The sequence below is a fragment of the Acomys minous genome (assembly GCF_964271855.1).
Source record: "Acomys minous genome assembly, chromosome: 2".
NCBI classification, from domain to species: domain Eukaryota; kingdom Metazoa; phylum Chordata; class Mammalia; order Rodentia; family Muridae; genus Acomys; species Acomys minous.
The window spans coordinates 141,312,256-141,327,617 of record NC_140484.1 but is presented as its reverse complement, the minus strand read 5'-3'; the positions used below and the strand labels follow the sequence as shown (position 1 = coordinate 141,327,617).

Genomic DNA, 15,362 nt, shown 5'->3' with positions numbered 1-15,362 from the left:
ATTAGTTTTTTAAAAGATATATCTGTCTTCCAGGGTGAACAAGTCATTACACCCGGCAGAAAGTCCGTCTTGACTTTTCGTCTTGTTACACGCGGATATTTCTTTAAGGTTCAGCTAGAATCTTTATTATTCGTAATTATTAAAATTTGGGCGCATACCACAGTTGGAAAATCTCATTAACTTTTGGGAGCTCCCCCCACTCCTTCATTCCCCGTTTCCTCCTCATTTTAAAAATGTTCCTTAAAGCTGCGCACCATAGTGAGTTTCTCTTTGGGGTTTTCAGGAAACATCTTGTAGCTAAGCTCAGAGGCTACGGCTTCTTAGAGCAGTGGTCTAAACCTGTGGGTTGTGACCCCTTTGGGGGGTCAAATAACCCTTTCACAAGGGTTGCTTAAGACCATCGGAAAACACAGACATCTATGTTATAATTTACAATGGTAGCAAAATTACAGCTATGAAGTAGCAATGAAATTAATTTTATGGTTGAGGGTCCCCACAGCATGAGGAACTGCATTAAAGGGTCCAGCATTAGGGAGGTTGAGAACCACTGTCTCAGAGAGAGGGCTGTAACCCAGCCCCGCCAATTTGGATAGCCCATGGATGCCTTGCCTTCTGTGACCTCTGTGGCAGGGAGGTGGCCTAGAAGGTGACACCTGCAGGGAGCCTCCCTTCTCACCTCTGATGTCTCCTGGAGGGAAGGAAAGATGCAGGGAGAGAAAGGGCAGAGGCTCCCTCTACTTCCTCTGTCAAGAGAGACTTTCTCACCCAGTGGCCTCAAGGAAAATCAAGCTACACCAGTCCCTTGAGGGACACAGCAGGCCAGTGGGCCACTAAAGGAGACAGCGTAGCACCAAAGGGCACCCCATGTGAGGGTTAAGATCTAGGCAGTGGCTTCCTTGCTCCTTTTCCAGGTTGGAAAGATCTGGTGCCTCAGGACTGAAGGGATGACACCTCGTCTCTGCTTAGACGGATATCACTCTGTTCCTCATTGGCACCGATGTGCATGCCAGATGTGACATTTTCAGTATGGGCCCTGTCCTGTCTCTACTGTCTAAGCTCTTCGTTTTTTGCCACTGAACCCCAAAATAACCAGGGCAAAGCTAGGGGAAAAAAGGCAAACCAGGAGCAGACATATGTATTGGAAGTCGTCATAGGACTGCACATTGGATGTCTATGTGTTTGGTTAGACACAAGTCAAATGCCATCATGTTGAAAACTGAAGCTATGAAGACACCAGGGATCAACCCTTTGTCACTGGGAAGGAAGAAAAGAGGGAGCTGGGGTTGGGGGGGAGCCACTAAAAAGATGGGTATAGGAAAGGGTAGGATGGAGGGCCATGCAGAGTTGAGGCAATGGCCACTTGGGGACAGTGAGGGTAAGTGGGCTTCCTACCCCAATGACAGCAGACCAGCTGGCGGCACATCCTTGCCTCCCCTGTGCAGCAGCAACACACTCGCTGTATTCTTTCCTCATTCATTGGCTCTTATTTCCAAACAATGGCCATAGAGGAGCCCCAGGGACTAGGGTGCACTGGCTCTCTCGGCCTGACAGATGTGTTAGGCACTGGGGCAGCAGGAGCTGATCTTCACAGAGTGAGACTATTTTCTATAACCCTGAATGAGAGCAACTGGGACAGACCCACAACTGAGCCTCAGGAGCCCAAGTCCAGAGCTAGGAAGAGCCTATGCCAACATGGGGGGTGGGGGTGGGGGGTAGGAAGGGTGGGAGAGGATGGTAGCAAAGTCAGGCACTAGGACCCTGGGGAGCATGTAATGGTGTTAAGGGAGGAGGGGATGACAATTGGGACATGGGTGTGCTGCTTGACAGCTGGACAATCTGTTGGATCAGCTGCAGGTGGCACCTGTGCTGTGTGCCCAGGCCACGCAGGTGGCCCCTGTGCTGTGTGGTGAGGCCATGCAGGTGACACCTGTGCTGTGTGGCAAGGCCATGCAGGTGGCACCTGTGCTGTGTGCCCAAGCCATGCAGGTGGCACCTGTGCTGTGTGGTGAGGCCATGCAGGTGGCACCTGTGCTGTGTGGCAAGGCCACACAGGTGGCACCTGTGCTGTGTGGTGAGGCCATGCAGGTGACACCTGTGCTGTGTGGTGAGGCCATGCAGGTGGCACCTGTGCTGTGTGGTGAGGCCATGCAGGTGGCACCTGTGCTGTGTGGTGAGGCCATGCAGGTGATACCTGTGCTGTGTGGTGAGGCCACGCAGGTGACACCTGTGCTGTGTGGCGAGGCCATGTATGCTCTCCCTGCAGCTTGATGTCCAACTTGCTCCTTAGGCCACTTTCCAATAGTTGCTACCACTCCTTTGTATGTGAGAGAATGCTGAACATTACAAGGCTAAAACACCTTTTTGGGTTAGAGACAGACGAAGTCAGTAAAGTGCATGAGGACCTGAGTCCTCTCTCCAGAGTCTACATCAAAAAGCCCAATAAAATGGTGTGCATTGTCATCCTGGCACTGGAGACTGGTGGGTTCCTGGGGTGTCAGGCTGGCCAGCCCGCCTGGCCTCCTTGGTGAATTCTCACACAGAAGAAGTGAGAGCCCCTGTGTTATTTTTAACAGGCAGCTTGGAACAGCCTAGAGTTACTGGGAAGCCTCATAGGTGAAAAAATAGGTAGGACAAACTGGTCTGTGGGGGAACTGTCTTGACTGTTAATTGATGAAGGAAGACCCAGCCCACCATGGGCGGCTGCTTTCCCTAGGTGCAGGCAAGCCCACCTGCCTTCCTTCTCTCTTCAGTCTTGGCTGGGGATGTGATGTGACTAGCTGCTTAGGTTCTGCCCTGACTTCCCTGAAAGGACGGACTGTAGCTTGGAACCACAGACCAAGTAAACCCTTTTCCTCCCTTCGTTGCTTATCACCAGTATATTTTGCCACAAAACCAGAAATGGAACTAGGATAGCCTGTCTCACAAATCAAGATGGATAGGAACTGAGATGCTCCCCAATGACGTCTGATCTCCACATGCATGTGTACACACAGATATCACACACACACACACACACACACACACACACACACACACACACACACACACACACACACACAGACACACACACAGACACAGAATCCACTCAGGTTCTCACAGGTATTTTATGACAGAAGTGGTGCCTATACGGGGTCTCTGGACTTCAGAACTTCAGGCCATGACATCATCATCTAGTCATCCCTAGATGGCTACTGCCAGAAGCAACCACAGGACAAGAGGTGAAATAAACACTCTTCGTAAAGATTGTGCTGCCCGTGTGGGAAATGCTCACAGTGTGAGCGTGGTTGGAAGGATGGTTCTTTAAGCAAAGCACTCTGGGAACGTACTCCTGTCTCCCTAATGTTAAGCTCATTGTGGGTCAAGAGAGTGACTAGTGGTCCTTGAAGAGGCAGCAATCCCAAGCTAACATGGAATACCTTACAACAGGGGGGTGACAGAGTTGCTCTCCTCTGCTGTTAGACCTTATCTGCGGAAGTGGAGCATAGGGGACATAGAGGAAGTGGGACATTTAGGGGCCACCCTGGCAGAGATGCTGGGTTAAGTAACAGGCAATATATTCTGAGAATGTTTTTGGCTTAGTAGTTAGACTTGCTTCTTTGGGCTCCAAAGCTGAGTCTCTTGGCTGAAAGTTGGATGACCTCCAGTAAGCTACCTAGCCTCTCCATTTTTTTGTTTACAGATAGGTATCTGCTCATTAGAGAGAGCAAGAGGAGGACTGTAATATAGCGGGGGGGGGGGGGCTGCGGCACACCCCCAGGCATGCAGTTGCTCTTCTTATCTGGGTCTGTGCCTTAAGAGTTGACTTGTAGGCAGAGGCAGAGGAGAAACAGTATGCTCTTAACGTGGCTGCCTGGAGGACCACGTGGACAGAGGGACAAGGGGTGGAGCAGTGCTGGCAGCAGATGAGAGCAGGTCTGGATAGGCACTGTGGAAAACATGCCACTGAAGCCCCTAGAGAAGGCTTCCTCCCCACCCCCAGAGACCTGGAGATCGAAGGTTGAGCCCACGCTGGATGTGGCTGGACAGGAAAGAGGCCTTGTTGTTATCCCTGGCAACTGGCCTTCCCTGACAGACCTAGGGACCCCGCCTTCTTTTGTCCTGGTAGATTTAGGGGACCCACCTTCTACCCATACAGATCCAGGGATCTTCCTTTCCCCACAGGTGTAGGGGTACCCTTCTTCTCCAGAAAATCTAGGTGACACCTCTTCTACCCCAAAGATCTAGGAGTCTCTCTTTTCCTATGCCTGAAGATGCGGGGGACCCACCTTCCCCCACCCCAGCAGATCTAGGAGACCCACCTTCCCCTGCCCAAGAAGATCTAGGGGACCCACCTTTCCCTGCTTTAGTAGATCTAGAGAACATCAATTCTCCTGCCCCTAGAAGATCTAGGGAGGCCATTTTTCCTTGCCTGGGTAGATATGGGGACCTGCACTTCCTACATCAACAGATCTAGGGGTTCCACTTTTCCCTGCCCTGGCATATCTGTTTAACCTCACATTCCTTAGTCCTAGTTGTCACAGATATGGTCTGCCCACCCACAGACCTACCAATCAGAGCCACCTAAAGTAACTTTTCCTCCAGAGCCTGCTGACTTCCACTGACTAAGGAGCAGCTGTGGTTTTAACACCCATAATCTCCAGATCCCACAGTCTCCAGATAGCTCAGATGTCTGAGGAGCAAATGAGCTCCCTACTTCCCAAGTGTTGCTTACACTGTAACTGATGCTGTTCCTGTTTATCTCTGGTTATCTGCATGGCAGATCTTTTCTCTACACAGATAAAATCACCTGAAAGGATGTTCATTAAACTCCTGTCTCTTGGAGGAAGCTGCATGTTGTTGATCATGTGTGCTTAGGGGCTCAGCAATTCCTAGGCTACATTCTGTTTGTAGACTAGGTCTGGACCATCCCTCTTACTGTGTATATTGCTGGAGCTCCAAGGTCTTGGATGTCATTGTCTTTTTCACATCTGGACCAATCTTTGAAACCCTGGCTATGCTAAACACCCCACCCTGACTCCAGTATCCTTTTGTTGCATGATGGAATTTTGTTGCCCTCAGCCAGAAGAATTATACAAGCTGACTCCATTCTTGTCCTGTCTTGATGGAGTTCCCAAAATGCAATGCTCATGGCCAGATATGTTCTGGTCATGAGCTTGGGTGTTCCTTCAGAAGTCTGTCACCCACCGGGCCCTGTGCTTTCTGAGGCCTGCCCTGCTGAACATTGATCCAGGTGCTGTGGATTCCTGGTGTGAAGACAAGTCCTAACATCCCGAGGCTAACATCTGGCAGTGTGTCACAATCACATATAGATATGCGTTGCAGTAGAATACATCGGCAAGAAAACAAGCAAACAACAACAGCAAAATGAAAACAAAAGTCAGGGCATCATGGGACCTAAATGATTCCAACTAGAAAATGGAGTGAGGGTTTCTCTCTGTGTGTGTATGTGTGTATGTCGGGTTAGGGGTGGTCTTTGCAGGTGGTGAAGACCCATGCATTTGTGCTCAGCAACCAACAGCAGGCTGTGGAGGGGGCAGATGTGGCTTGGGGTACCCGGAATAGCTCCAGGATACAACCTCTTTGTTCCATTTCTGCCTCATCTCTCCCAGTGGTTCATGTCCATGTCAACAGTTGCTCACTGTCAGGATTCTGCTTCCTGCCCTGGACTTCTGTTACTGTCCCCTTAGAGGATTCACACTCAGGGTCCCCATGAGAAAGTCCATCGTAGGCTTTCTGGTCCTTCAATGTCATCAAACCTGAATACTTAGCATTCCCATTGCATTAAGAGTTCCTTCAAATTGAAGTTTTTCCTTCTGGGTGGAGGAGAGAGGCTCTCATGACTCACTAGAGGCCTAGGAACCTTAGGAAGCTGCAGGAGTCACAAGCCCTCCCCAAAGTTAGACGATCCATGAACAGTTGGCTGGGAGGAACTTTCTTCCATAGAGCTGCCTGAAAGTTGTCCTCACCCATGCTGGAATGATCTTTTGGTCCTTCAGTTACTATTGAGCCACCCACATTCTTGCAAGTAGCCCCAACAAACTGTCTGGTGCACCAAGGTGGACTGGAGTGGAGTTGTTTCTGTGGTCTGTTGTTGGAGCCCTATCCATGTGACTAGACATCTGTTTACATCCTCCCAGGAAAAGTCATAAAATAGGGCCCTAGCAAGGCTGCCTGATAGGTCAAAACTAGGCTTAGGAATCAGCCACTGTCCACCCCCTCAGTTATAGGCCAAAGGGCAAGGAGGAAGGCAGGGCAGAAGATGCTGTAACCTTTACACAGATGCCTCTGGGACTGCCTATCTCAAAGGTAGCAATGGAACTGGGAGATAATCTCAAGCCTCCCCTGGCCCACACCTTCTGGCCCTACATAAAATCACCTCTCCAGTTGTCATGTATAATTGGCAGCCTTGGAGCGAGGCTTCCCAGCAGGCTTCCATAATGCCAGTTACACAGCACCACTGTCTCCCTGGACAGGCCTCTAGCGGCATAAGAAGGAGGGTGGGCATCATCCCGCAGCAGCAGTTAGCAGTCAGATGGGCCCAGGCTTAACTAAGCCCCAAAGGATAACTTCCCACCTCAACTGCACTTCCTTCATCTGTGCAGTGGGGATAAAGAACATCGAATTGTTGATGGGGGTGATAAAGGGTAGAAAAGAACAAAAGCATGCCCTAAGGCATGATGGGAATGCTCCTTACCACTCTTACTTCTAGGGATTCTAGGTGGAGTCTGGGGAGACAGGACAGAAATTGCTGGAGTCCTTTAGCACTGAAGGTTGTGGGGATGTATATACCAGCCAGAGGGAGGCATAGTCTCAACTTCTCTCATGCCAGTGAGAATCCTCACAGTATCTCATCCTTGGGCCTCCGTGAGTCCAATATCCTGGGGTCAACCGGTGTGAGTGTCTACATAATCTGGAGATGTTGGAAGCTAGAAGTATGCCAAAGTGAAGTCACAGGGACACTGTGCATGTTATGTGGGTAAACGGAGGACAGTGGCTCGTGTAAGTGGTCTGGTACCCCAAAGATCAGTGGTAGCCATGGAGAGCCAACAGGGGCTGCTGGTCTTGAGGACTGCCAGTTCTCTCTGAGCTTGTGCTCTTGGTGGCTAACAGTTCACCCCAACATCATATTCTGATTATTGCTGAGAGGGAAAGATATCTGTGAGAAGTTCAGCAAAAGTGGTCAGGACAACCTCCTTCAGGAAATGCTTGTCCCAGAGTGTCATCTTGTCAGGTAGGACCATTTACTGCACTCTAGCACATAAAAGCCCTATTCCCAACATGCACTGGCAGTCTCCTTTGACCTCAATCTGGAAGCGGTGTGTTCTATCCTCCCACCTGGCAGGTCAAAGTGCCCCATGAATCATCTGATGGACAATGATTGTGGCCAGTTGCTGAGGTCAAAGAAAGGGTGGAGGCCGCCAGTCCAGCATGGGGTTGCCTAACTGCAGGACATGAAGACTGCCTTTCTCATTTGATGGCTAAGAACTGGACAGTCTTACTAAGGGGCCTACAGCTTCTGTTCCTCTCATAGGCAATGATACCTGAACTCTTGATAGAAATTCATCTTGGAGGGGGGAGGGTGGTTAACTCAAAACGATTTGGGGATAAATGTGCAGAGACCCTCCCTAAGCTGTCTTGTCTCTTGTTCCTGTATCTCTTTCTGTGTAGAGATCAATGGAGTGGAGTTTGTCGGGACCATCAATTCAGCTTATTAGACAGCCCCAATACTCCCACTCGGCTGCCCCTTGTTTTTACCTCTAATGGGAAACAGCTTGACATTGAGCAAGAGTGAAAATAAAAAAAAGGCAACTTTTATGGCTCAATTTTACAGGGCAAAGTGCCTCTTCTCAAGACAAGTCAGGCCTGGGTGTTACACAGTTAAGTGGCCTTAAATAAGGACAGGTTGGTGACATTCATGTAGTGCCTTTGCATTGCAATCCTCGTGCCCTTTACTACAGAAGTGAGTGCTGGGGGTGGGGAGAGCAGAGACAGCCATCAGGGCAGGTGGGGAGGGTGGCTCTGAGTTGTATGTAGTCTGCGTGTAGCACGCCTTCAAAGCTCCGTGTACTGAAGGGTTGATGAACAGCCCATGGTGCTATTGGCAAATCATACAACCCCCAGGGTAGGACCTCACAGAAGGAACTTAGGTTATTGGTGGTGCACCTTTGAAGGAGATGTTGGGACGGTCCCTTGTTGATCTTTGCTTCTTGTCCACCATGAGTAAAACAGGTTTCCTTTGGTGGTTTTACCGTACAGCTTTCCACCACACAGCTTTCCTCCACGGCACACTGATGTGACAGCAACAGGGCCACATGAGCAGAGGCTGAACTCTCAGGAACCATGTGGCAAAATATACCTCTTCCCCCTTTCACCTTGACTTCTCTCAGGTGTTTGGGGCAGCAGTGGCAAGCTGACTAACACTCTGGGAAATCATCCCAACTGGGAAGATGTGGACCAGAAGATCTGGTGACCTCATTCTAGAGGACTCAGGTGCTAGGTGTGCTTGTTATTTTCACATGCTGGTGACCAAACTATGGAACCAAAACTACCCAGGAGGAGGGTTTGTTTTGGCTTACTGTTTCAGAGGTTTTAGCCCATTGTCATGGCAACTAGGACATGGGGAGGAAGGAACATCATCTCTTGATGGATAGGAAGCAGAGCATGAGGAAGGCATCGAGGACCAAACATAACCTTGAAAGCCATATCCCAGTGTTCTGCCAGCCAGAGGCCGAGCTTTCAGCGCATGAACATGTGGGGGGCATTGCGGTCAAGCCGGATCATCTCAGCAGTGTGCATGTGAGAGCAAAGTCTGCACGGAGACTGCCGGCTGACAGGAGAAGCCAGCTGGAGTCTAGGGCAGGCACCCAGCACTTGCATCCATCACCATCTTCCTCCATGGCAGTTCTTGGAAGAGTGTTTCTGTGGCAGGGCCCTGGCAGTAGTAGCCACCTGTTCCTAGTCTGGCACCCTGAAATGTCACTGTGACCAGCAACTGTGTGTACATTTTGACTGATGTGTTCTTTCTTTCTTCTCTCTTTTTGTTTCCTTCCCTCCGATTTCAAGCTCTGCTTCAATGTGGAGTAAAAAGATTGGAACCACGGTTGTGTGTACAAGAGGTGGGGAGTCGGGGTTGCCAGGGACTGTGCTTGCCAGTGGTAGGAGGTTGTGAGCAAAGCCATTCTCAGCCCTCAAGAAACTCATGGTTCAGGGATGGGGTGGCCAGCCATCCTAGCTTGTGTGAAAGACTCATTGTTCTAAAGTTGAGAAAATTCCAGGCAAACCACCTGGCCTAGTTGCTATAGTGGCGATGGATGCCCCCTTGTAATGACTGGTGCTGCTTGGGAGAGAGGCAGGGTATACAGGTCATTTCTTCAGCCAAGCGTCTCTGTTCACTGCATGTATGTTAAAAGAGCCTGGAGTTTCCTCAGGAAAAGACTTTCGAGCCATCTTGTCATGAAACATAGAGAGAGAGAGAGAGAGAGAGAGAGAGAGAGAGAGAGAGAGAGAGAGAGAGAAGTGGCTTGTCCAAGACCATGCAACATGAAAGAAAAAAACTGAGAGGGTACCCAGGTGCCTCCATCCCTGCTGCCCCAGATATGACCACCTTGACTGGTGGTAGGTGTGGAAAAGCTGAAGTGGGGAGGAAGAAGGTGCCATGTGTGGTGAGAGACCCACATGATCAGGTCCCCAGAAAAAGGTGGAAAGAAAGCTTCACAGAGGTTAGGAAGTTTGATGTCCAGGGAACACTTAACGGAGGTTGTGAGGAGGTGGGGCCGTAAATGCAGTGAAGGAAAACACAGGTGAACAAGAACCTGCTGGTGGAGGGAGAGCCTGGCATCCGATAGGCTGAACAGAAAATAAACGTGCCTGTTTTGCTCTACTTGATGCCCAAACACTGACTGACCACCTGCTATGTGCCAGGTCCTTGTTGAAGATGTCAGGGTAGCAAAGTTGAAAATCCTTGCTCTCATGGTGCTATGTTCATTGGTGCTCAGGGAGAGACTGTAAACGAGCGTGGCTATGACTTGATAGATTAGGGGCTTTGTTATGGACATGGGTTTCTATAGAAAAACCTTGGGTTTGAAAGTCTTTCTTATGCAAATGGTGGTGATCACATTTTGATTATGGCTGGAGAATGACCGCCGGGAGACTAATATGGCCATCATGGGGGAAATGGGTCTTCTTGAAAGGGAAAGTCTAGGTAGCCATGTTCAAAAACAAGGAAAGAGACCGGGGCAAGGTTAAAATGACAGTTGGGCACAGGAGGCTAGGGTCACAGCCTCATTGCTCATCAGGTTTACCAGGGAGGACAGTGAACTTGGACCCTACAGCAGCCTCCTTGGGAGCTGTCCACTGTACTTGAAAAGATTAAAAACTAATGTGCAGTTTGACTATGTATGGTGTTAATTTTTTTAATCTCTCTCTCTCTCTCTCTCTCTCTCTCTCTCTCTCTCTCTCTTTCTCTCTCTCTCTCTCTGCGCACACATGCACACATGTCATGTCTGTTCAAGTTCTAGAAGAGGCCATAGATGATGTGGATTCTTCTTGATGTGGACTCTAGGATTTGAACTCAGGTCATTTGGAAGAGCAGCAAGTGCTCTTAACAGACCTGTATGGCACTAGGTTTTTTTTTTCTTTGTCAACATGAACCTAGCAAGTAATACATACGTTAGGATTCTCCTGTTTCCCTGCCCAGGAAGGCCCAGCTGCCTAGTCTTGGTTGCCAATCATAAAGAGCTTTTAGCCACCATAACCACTTGGCTGCCTTCCACAACCCTTCGCTTTGTTGTTATTAAATTTATATTCACCATAAGGAAAGACAAAACTACCTTGGGAAGGCTCTCATGAGCTGAGGAAGGTCTGCCCTTCACTGTGGGTTAGGCAGGTGGTTTGTCTCCTTTCCAGCTACAGCACTGTCCCCTGGGCCCTGTGAGATCTTGGCATGAACCACTCTCACACACTGTTTAAGAGTCTCGTCAAATCTCCCCTTTGTAGAGCTTTCTTGACTACTCCCTGGGACAGCTGTCCAGACATCGTGATGCCCACATCCCCTGTGCTACTTTTCATCTGAACACCTGTATCAACTTGTTTCCATGTTCATTCGTTTTTCTTGTCAAAGCACAAGCCCCTCGAGGACAAGTGTCCCGTTGTGTCCCAGTGCCTATCATCGTCCCTACCAGGTATATGAAACTCAATACATAGTTATTCCATTAAGTACAAGAATGAAAGCATGCCACGCCAGCCTGTTCACTTGATGGTTGTATTAAAATTGCAAGTGAGAAGTAGACTTAGGAAAAGGCTCAACTCCTTTCCCTCCCCCACCTCCCTTTGGTGAGAGGGAAGGAGAGCTGGAAATAGAATGGGAGAAGTTTCTGTAAATTTCTGGTAACCATAGAGACGGTGATTTTCGTTTATTAATCTCCTGCTCTTAAGCAGGCTGGGGCCCCATGGTGATTTCTCCAAATTGCTCAGTCTGGTTATCCTGCAGCCTTCCTCATTAAGAAGAGCAGGCCCGTTCCTATCCTGCAGCACTTTAATTACTGCGAGCAGAAGCGCTGAGCCCTTACACTCATCACCTCACCGCGTGTTCTAACTTGGCTGTACCCCCACTTTGGAACAATATAATGCGGCCACCAGCCCTAAACCCCTGGAGCCTTTGGTGCCAGGTGGTAGGTGTGGGAGCCTCCTCCCCAAGCCTGGGCGTCTCTCCTTTCATTCAGCTGTCTTGAAGGTGACACTCAGGACCTTCGAGAACAGTTTTTTATTTAAGTCAGGGCAGGCTACCAACAAGGGTGGCCTGTGCTTTTGGTGGAAAGAATTACCCCTGGGATGCATGTTTTTCTTGTTGTCTGGCCTCATGTGGGCTATGATTTCATGGTTCTTTGCTCCTCTTCACATGCAGAAAGACATGTAACCTCCACGAGTGTGATTCTGGTCAAGTAAGGGCTGCCCTGCCCCCACCCCCACCCCCGATGGCTTCAGAAGGCTTGGGAAATACGGCCATACGGGCAGCTCCTTCCATGGCTGTTTCTTCCTCAGGGAAGAGTTTGGTGCAGATGTGAGAAGACCAGAGTTAGACTTCTACTACGGCATGCGTTTCCGCTGTAGCCACTAGTAGGGGCCTCTCAGCTGTGAGTGACATTAGGCTTGGCCCTTCTGTCTCTTATCAGAATTGAGACTCTGACTGTAACTTCCCTTTGGCTCCGTGGATGAATAGCATGTGGGGAATTGGGAGTGAGGAAGTGTGGGCTTAGCTGAGACTTGTCCCTGGGTAGAGTCACAGCTCCCTCCTAAAACTGGTCACCTAAGGGCTGATCTCCCTGCCTTCAGAAAGACTAAGACTTCCTTTTGGCTGTGTTTTTCATCCTGATGGTTTAGAGATGCTGAGCCATCCTTTCAGCAAATGGTCCAAGAGACCCTGCTGTTGACCATGCGCTATACTAGGCCAAAGCTTCTTACCCCACAGCTCATGAACACATGATAAAACATGGAGTTAGTGAAAGATCTGAAAACGATGAAGGAGTTCTCAATACAGAGACCAAAGCTTAGCTCAAAAGTCAAACTCAAGATGAATCCAAGAAGTTTCTGCCAGCACTCACCTGTGTTATGTCACACACATCACTGCAGCCTTGGTTCTGAGCACTCAACATAGGTGTGTGGCACAGTGTGTACCTGAAGCCACATGACACAATGTGTGCTCCCTGAAACAGAGTCTCAGGTTCAAGATTGCTGTGTGATATACATTGCAGTATTTTTACTATCCATGCAAAGTTGTTAGTTCCCACAGGAATACGATAGTTTAATTACAGACAGCAGAACTGCCCATACATCCTGACCACCACCACTCACGAGTAAGTTTAGCATGACTTTGGATCGTGCTGTGCTGAAAAGACAAGCATATGGAGATCTCTCATATATCAATTTCCCCCATCTTCAATAAATGGTAAATTTACATGTATACCAAAGAATTGTTTTAAGGTAAGTTATGATTTATCATTAAAGTTTGATTTAAACACCTATTTTAGGTACCTATATACTCAGTGTCACTTAAGAATTTCCCCAGGTAAGAAGGGGTTATGGCTATAAGAAATCTTCAGAAGCCTTGTCCAGGTGCCCAGGTCCTGCCGTACAGCTGGCATGGCCTCCAACCCATTCTTGCGCACGTGTGGGCCAAGCTTTCGGTAGCCATAGACTTCCACTGCTCAAATAAGGCCCATCTTCAGCATGCCAGAGATGAGGCCTTAGGGAAGATTTGGGCCCCTGATGCCACCAGAAAAGCTGAAGGACGTTTGGGGACAACAGCATACGTGGTGTGTGTGACTCCAGTGGCCACCAGCAGGTCCAAACACTTAGCCATTCTTCTTTTCAGGTGCCGCAACCTCTCGTTCCCTGACAGCCTACCAGAGATGAGCATCATCTTCATCTTTGTCAACGAGGCACTTTCAGTGCTGCTGAGGTCCATCCACTCAGCCATGGCGCGCACGCCGCCACACCTGCTCAAGGAGATCATCCTGGTGGATGACAACAGCAGCAACGGTGAGTGTCCCTGCCCCTGGAGCTAGCGTCTAGACCTCGAAGGCCGATAGGAGTGGTCACCTTTCGGTTTTTCACTTCTCAAGGTTCTCAGTGGTTGTTCCATCTAGCGGGTGTCATCCAAGAGACAAATTCATGATGGTCACTGCTTGGAAAGTTCATGTGCACTCCAGAGGGGCCTCGTCTTCATTGGATGACCGCTCTCTCTCCTAGTATTTCCAGTGCAATACGAGGAGATAAGACGGCTTGAGTCTGCCCCGCCTCACACACAGGGACTGTTTTCAATGAAGCATGGTCTCATGGGTGGTAGACCTCACCTCTACTTGGATGATGGTTTGTAGGTGGTTTATGCCAGCAAGAGTGAGGATGATGCTGATGGTGGGGATGTTGAGAGATGTGAACCAAGTGAAAGCGATACAGTTATTGGATGTCTTTGTGAATCACTGGTTCCCCTCTGATGTCCATCTTCTGTCCCCAGAAAGGCTCAAGCTTGCCTGCAAGTGCCTTATCGAACTCTTTAGTGTGTCTCTTTCTCCAGTTGTCACCAGATACCTCTATCCATTGGTGCACGTTCCACACCCTATGATTCTCACTCTCCTAAGATCCCAGAGTTAAAGATCAGGTGTGCACAGCTTGGACACAAGTGCTCTCAGCAGGACCGCGTCTGTGAATGAATGTGTTTATGATAATGTATGACTTTAAAATTAACCAACCATTGCCTTTAATCCCAGCACTCAGGGAGGTAGAGGCAGGTGAATTGCTGTGAGTTCGAGACCAGCCTGGTCTACAAAGTGAGTCTAGGACAGCCAAGGCTACACAGAGAAACCCTGTCTTGAAAAAAAAAAAAAAAAAAAAAGACCATTGTGTGAGTAGATCACGAGTCCTTGAGTTTGCGTTGTCTTTCAAGCCTTCTCAGGTGTAGGTGGTAAATTTCTCCATCAATCAGTTGCTGTAATGAGGTGGGCAATTTCTGATTTGTTATCAATTAAAGCTGAAACATATCAGATAATTGAAATGCCTCTCATCTCAACAAGCTAGTTTCCCTTTTCATTTTCTCATCATGAGGTAAGAACCACAGGAGCAGAGCTGTGAGGGGATGCCGGCGCTTCCCAAAGGGTGACAGGTGGTTTGCTTGCTTCGTCATTCTGTGGGCACAAGGGAAGCAGGTTTCAGCAATGTGAGAAGCTTGGCAGTGCCATTCTGAAGGAGGTGGTTGTGAGGCAGGTAGAAAAGGCCCAGCCTCTACCTCTGTTGGTACCCACCATCACCTCGATGAAGAGGTGAAAGGATTCTCCAGAGAGCCGTGCGCCCTACCTCCTCTCACCTCTGATATCACATGAGAAGGTGAGGGGTGGCCGGATCTCACTTCCAGAGGTGAGCACATTTCTAAATAGAAGACACCCCAAATCCTACTCTGACACATTTATCACAGACTGAAGGAAGAGATACTGCCTGTCTTTAATCTGTGGAGAAAGCCAAGGGATGCCTGGCTGGTATTCTAAGAAATTTAGTGTCAGAGGCGGAGGGTCTGTTATGTGAATTTTTAACATGTAGACCTTATTCTGTCAATGCTGGCAACCATCAGATGGTTTGGTAAGAGGAGTGAGGGGTTGAGGGCTGAGCAGAGGAATGGCTTGTCTGTGCCTTTTGATCGTCGGTGGGGAAAGGACCTCTGGAAGAGGGGACATGGGTGAGGGACTCCTGCAGAAGGGTGGACCAGACATCTAAGACCAGGAGGACTGAGGACAAAATATAAGCCTGAGAGGTATTACATAGGAACAATGTGTGGGACCCGCCACGGATAGATGGGTCAGAAGAGGGCAGGGCAC

The 15,362-nt window shown here is 49.2% G+C and overlaps 1 protein-coding gene across 1 annotated transcript in view; it reads left to right on the top strand.

Annotated features, from left to right (window-relative positions):
• Positions 1-15,362, top strand: part of GALNT18 (polypeptide N-acetylgalactosaminyltransferase 18) — a 296,749-nt gene that overhangs the window by 154,794 nt on the left and 126,593 nt on the right. Inside the window, exon 3 of the mRNA XM_084772992.1 lies at positions 13,370-13,536. Within this exon, the coding sequence (XP_084629118.1) occupies positions 13,370-13,536 (167 nt within the window). The remainder of the gene's footprint in view (positions 1-13,369; positions 13,537-15,362) is intronic.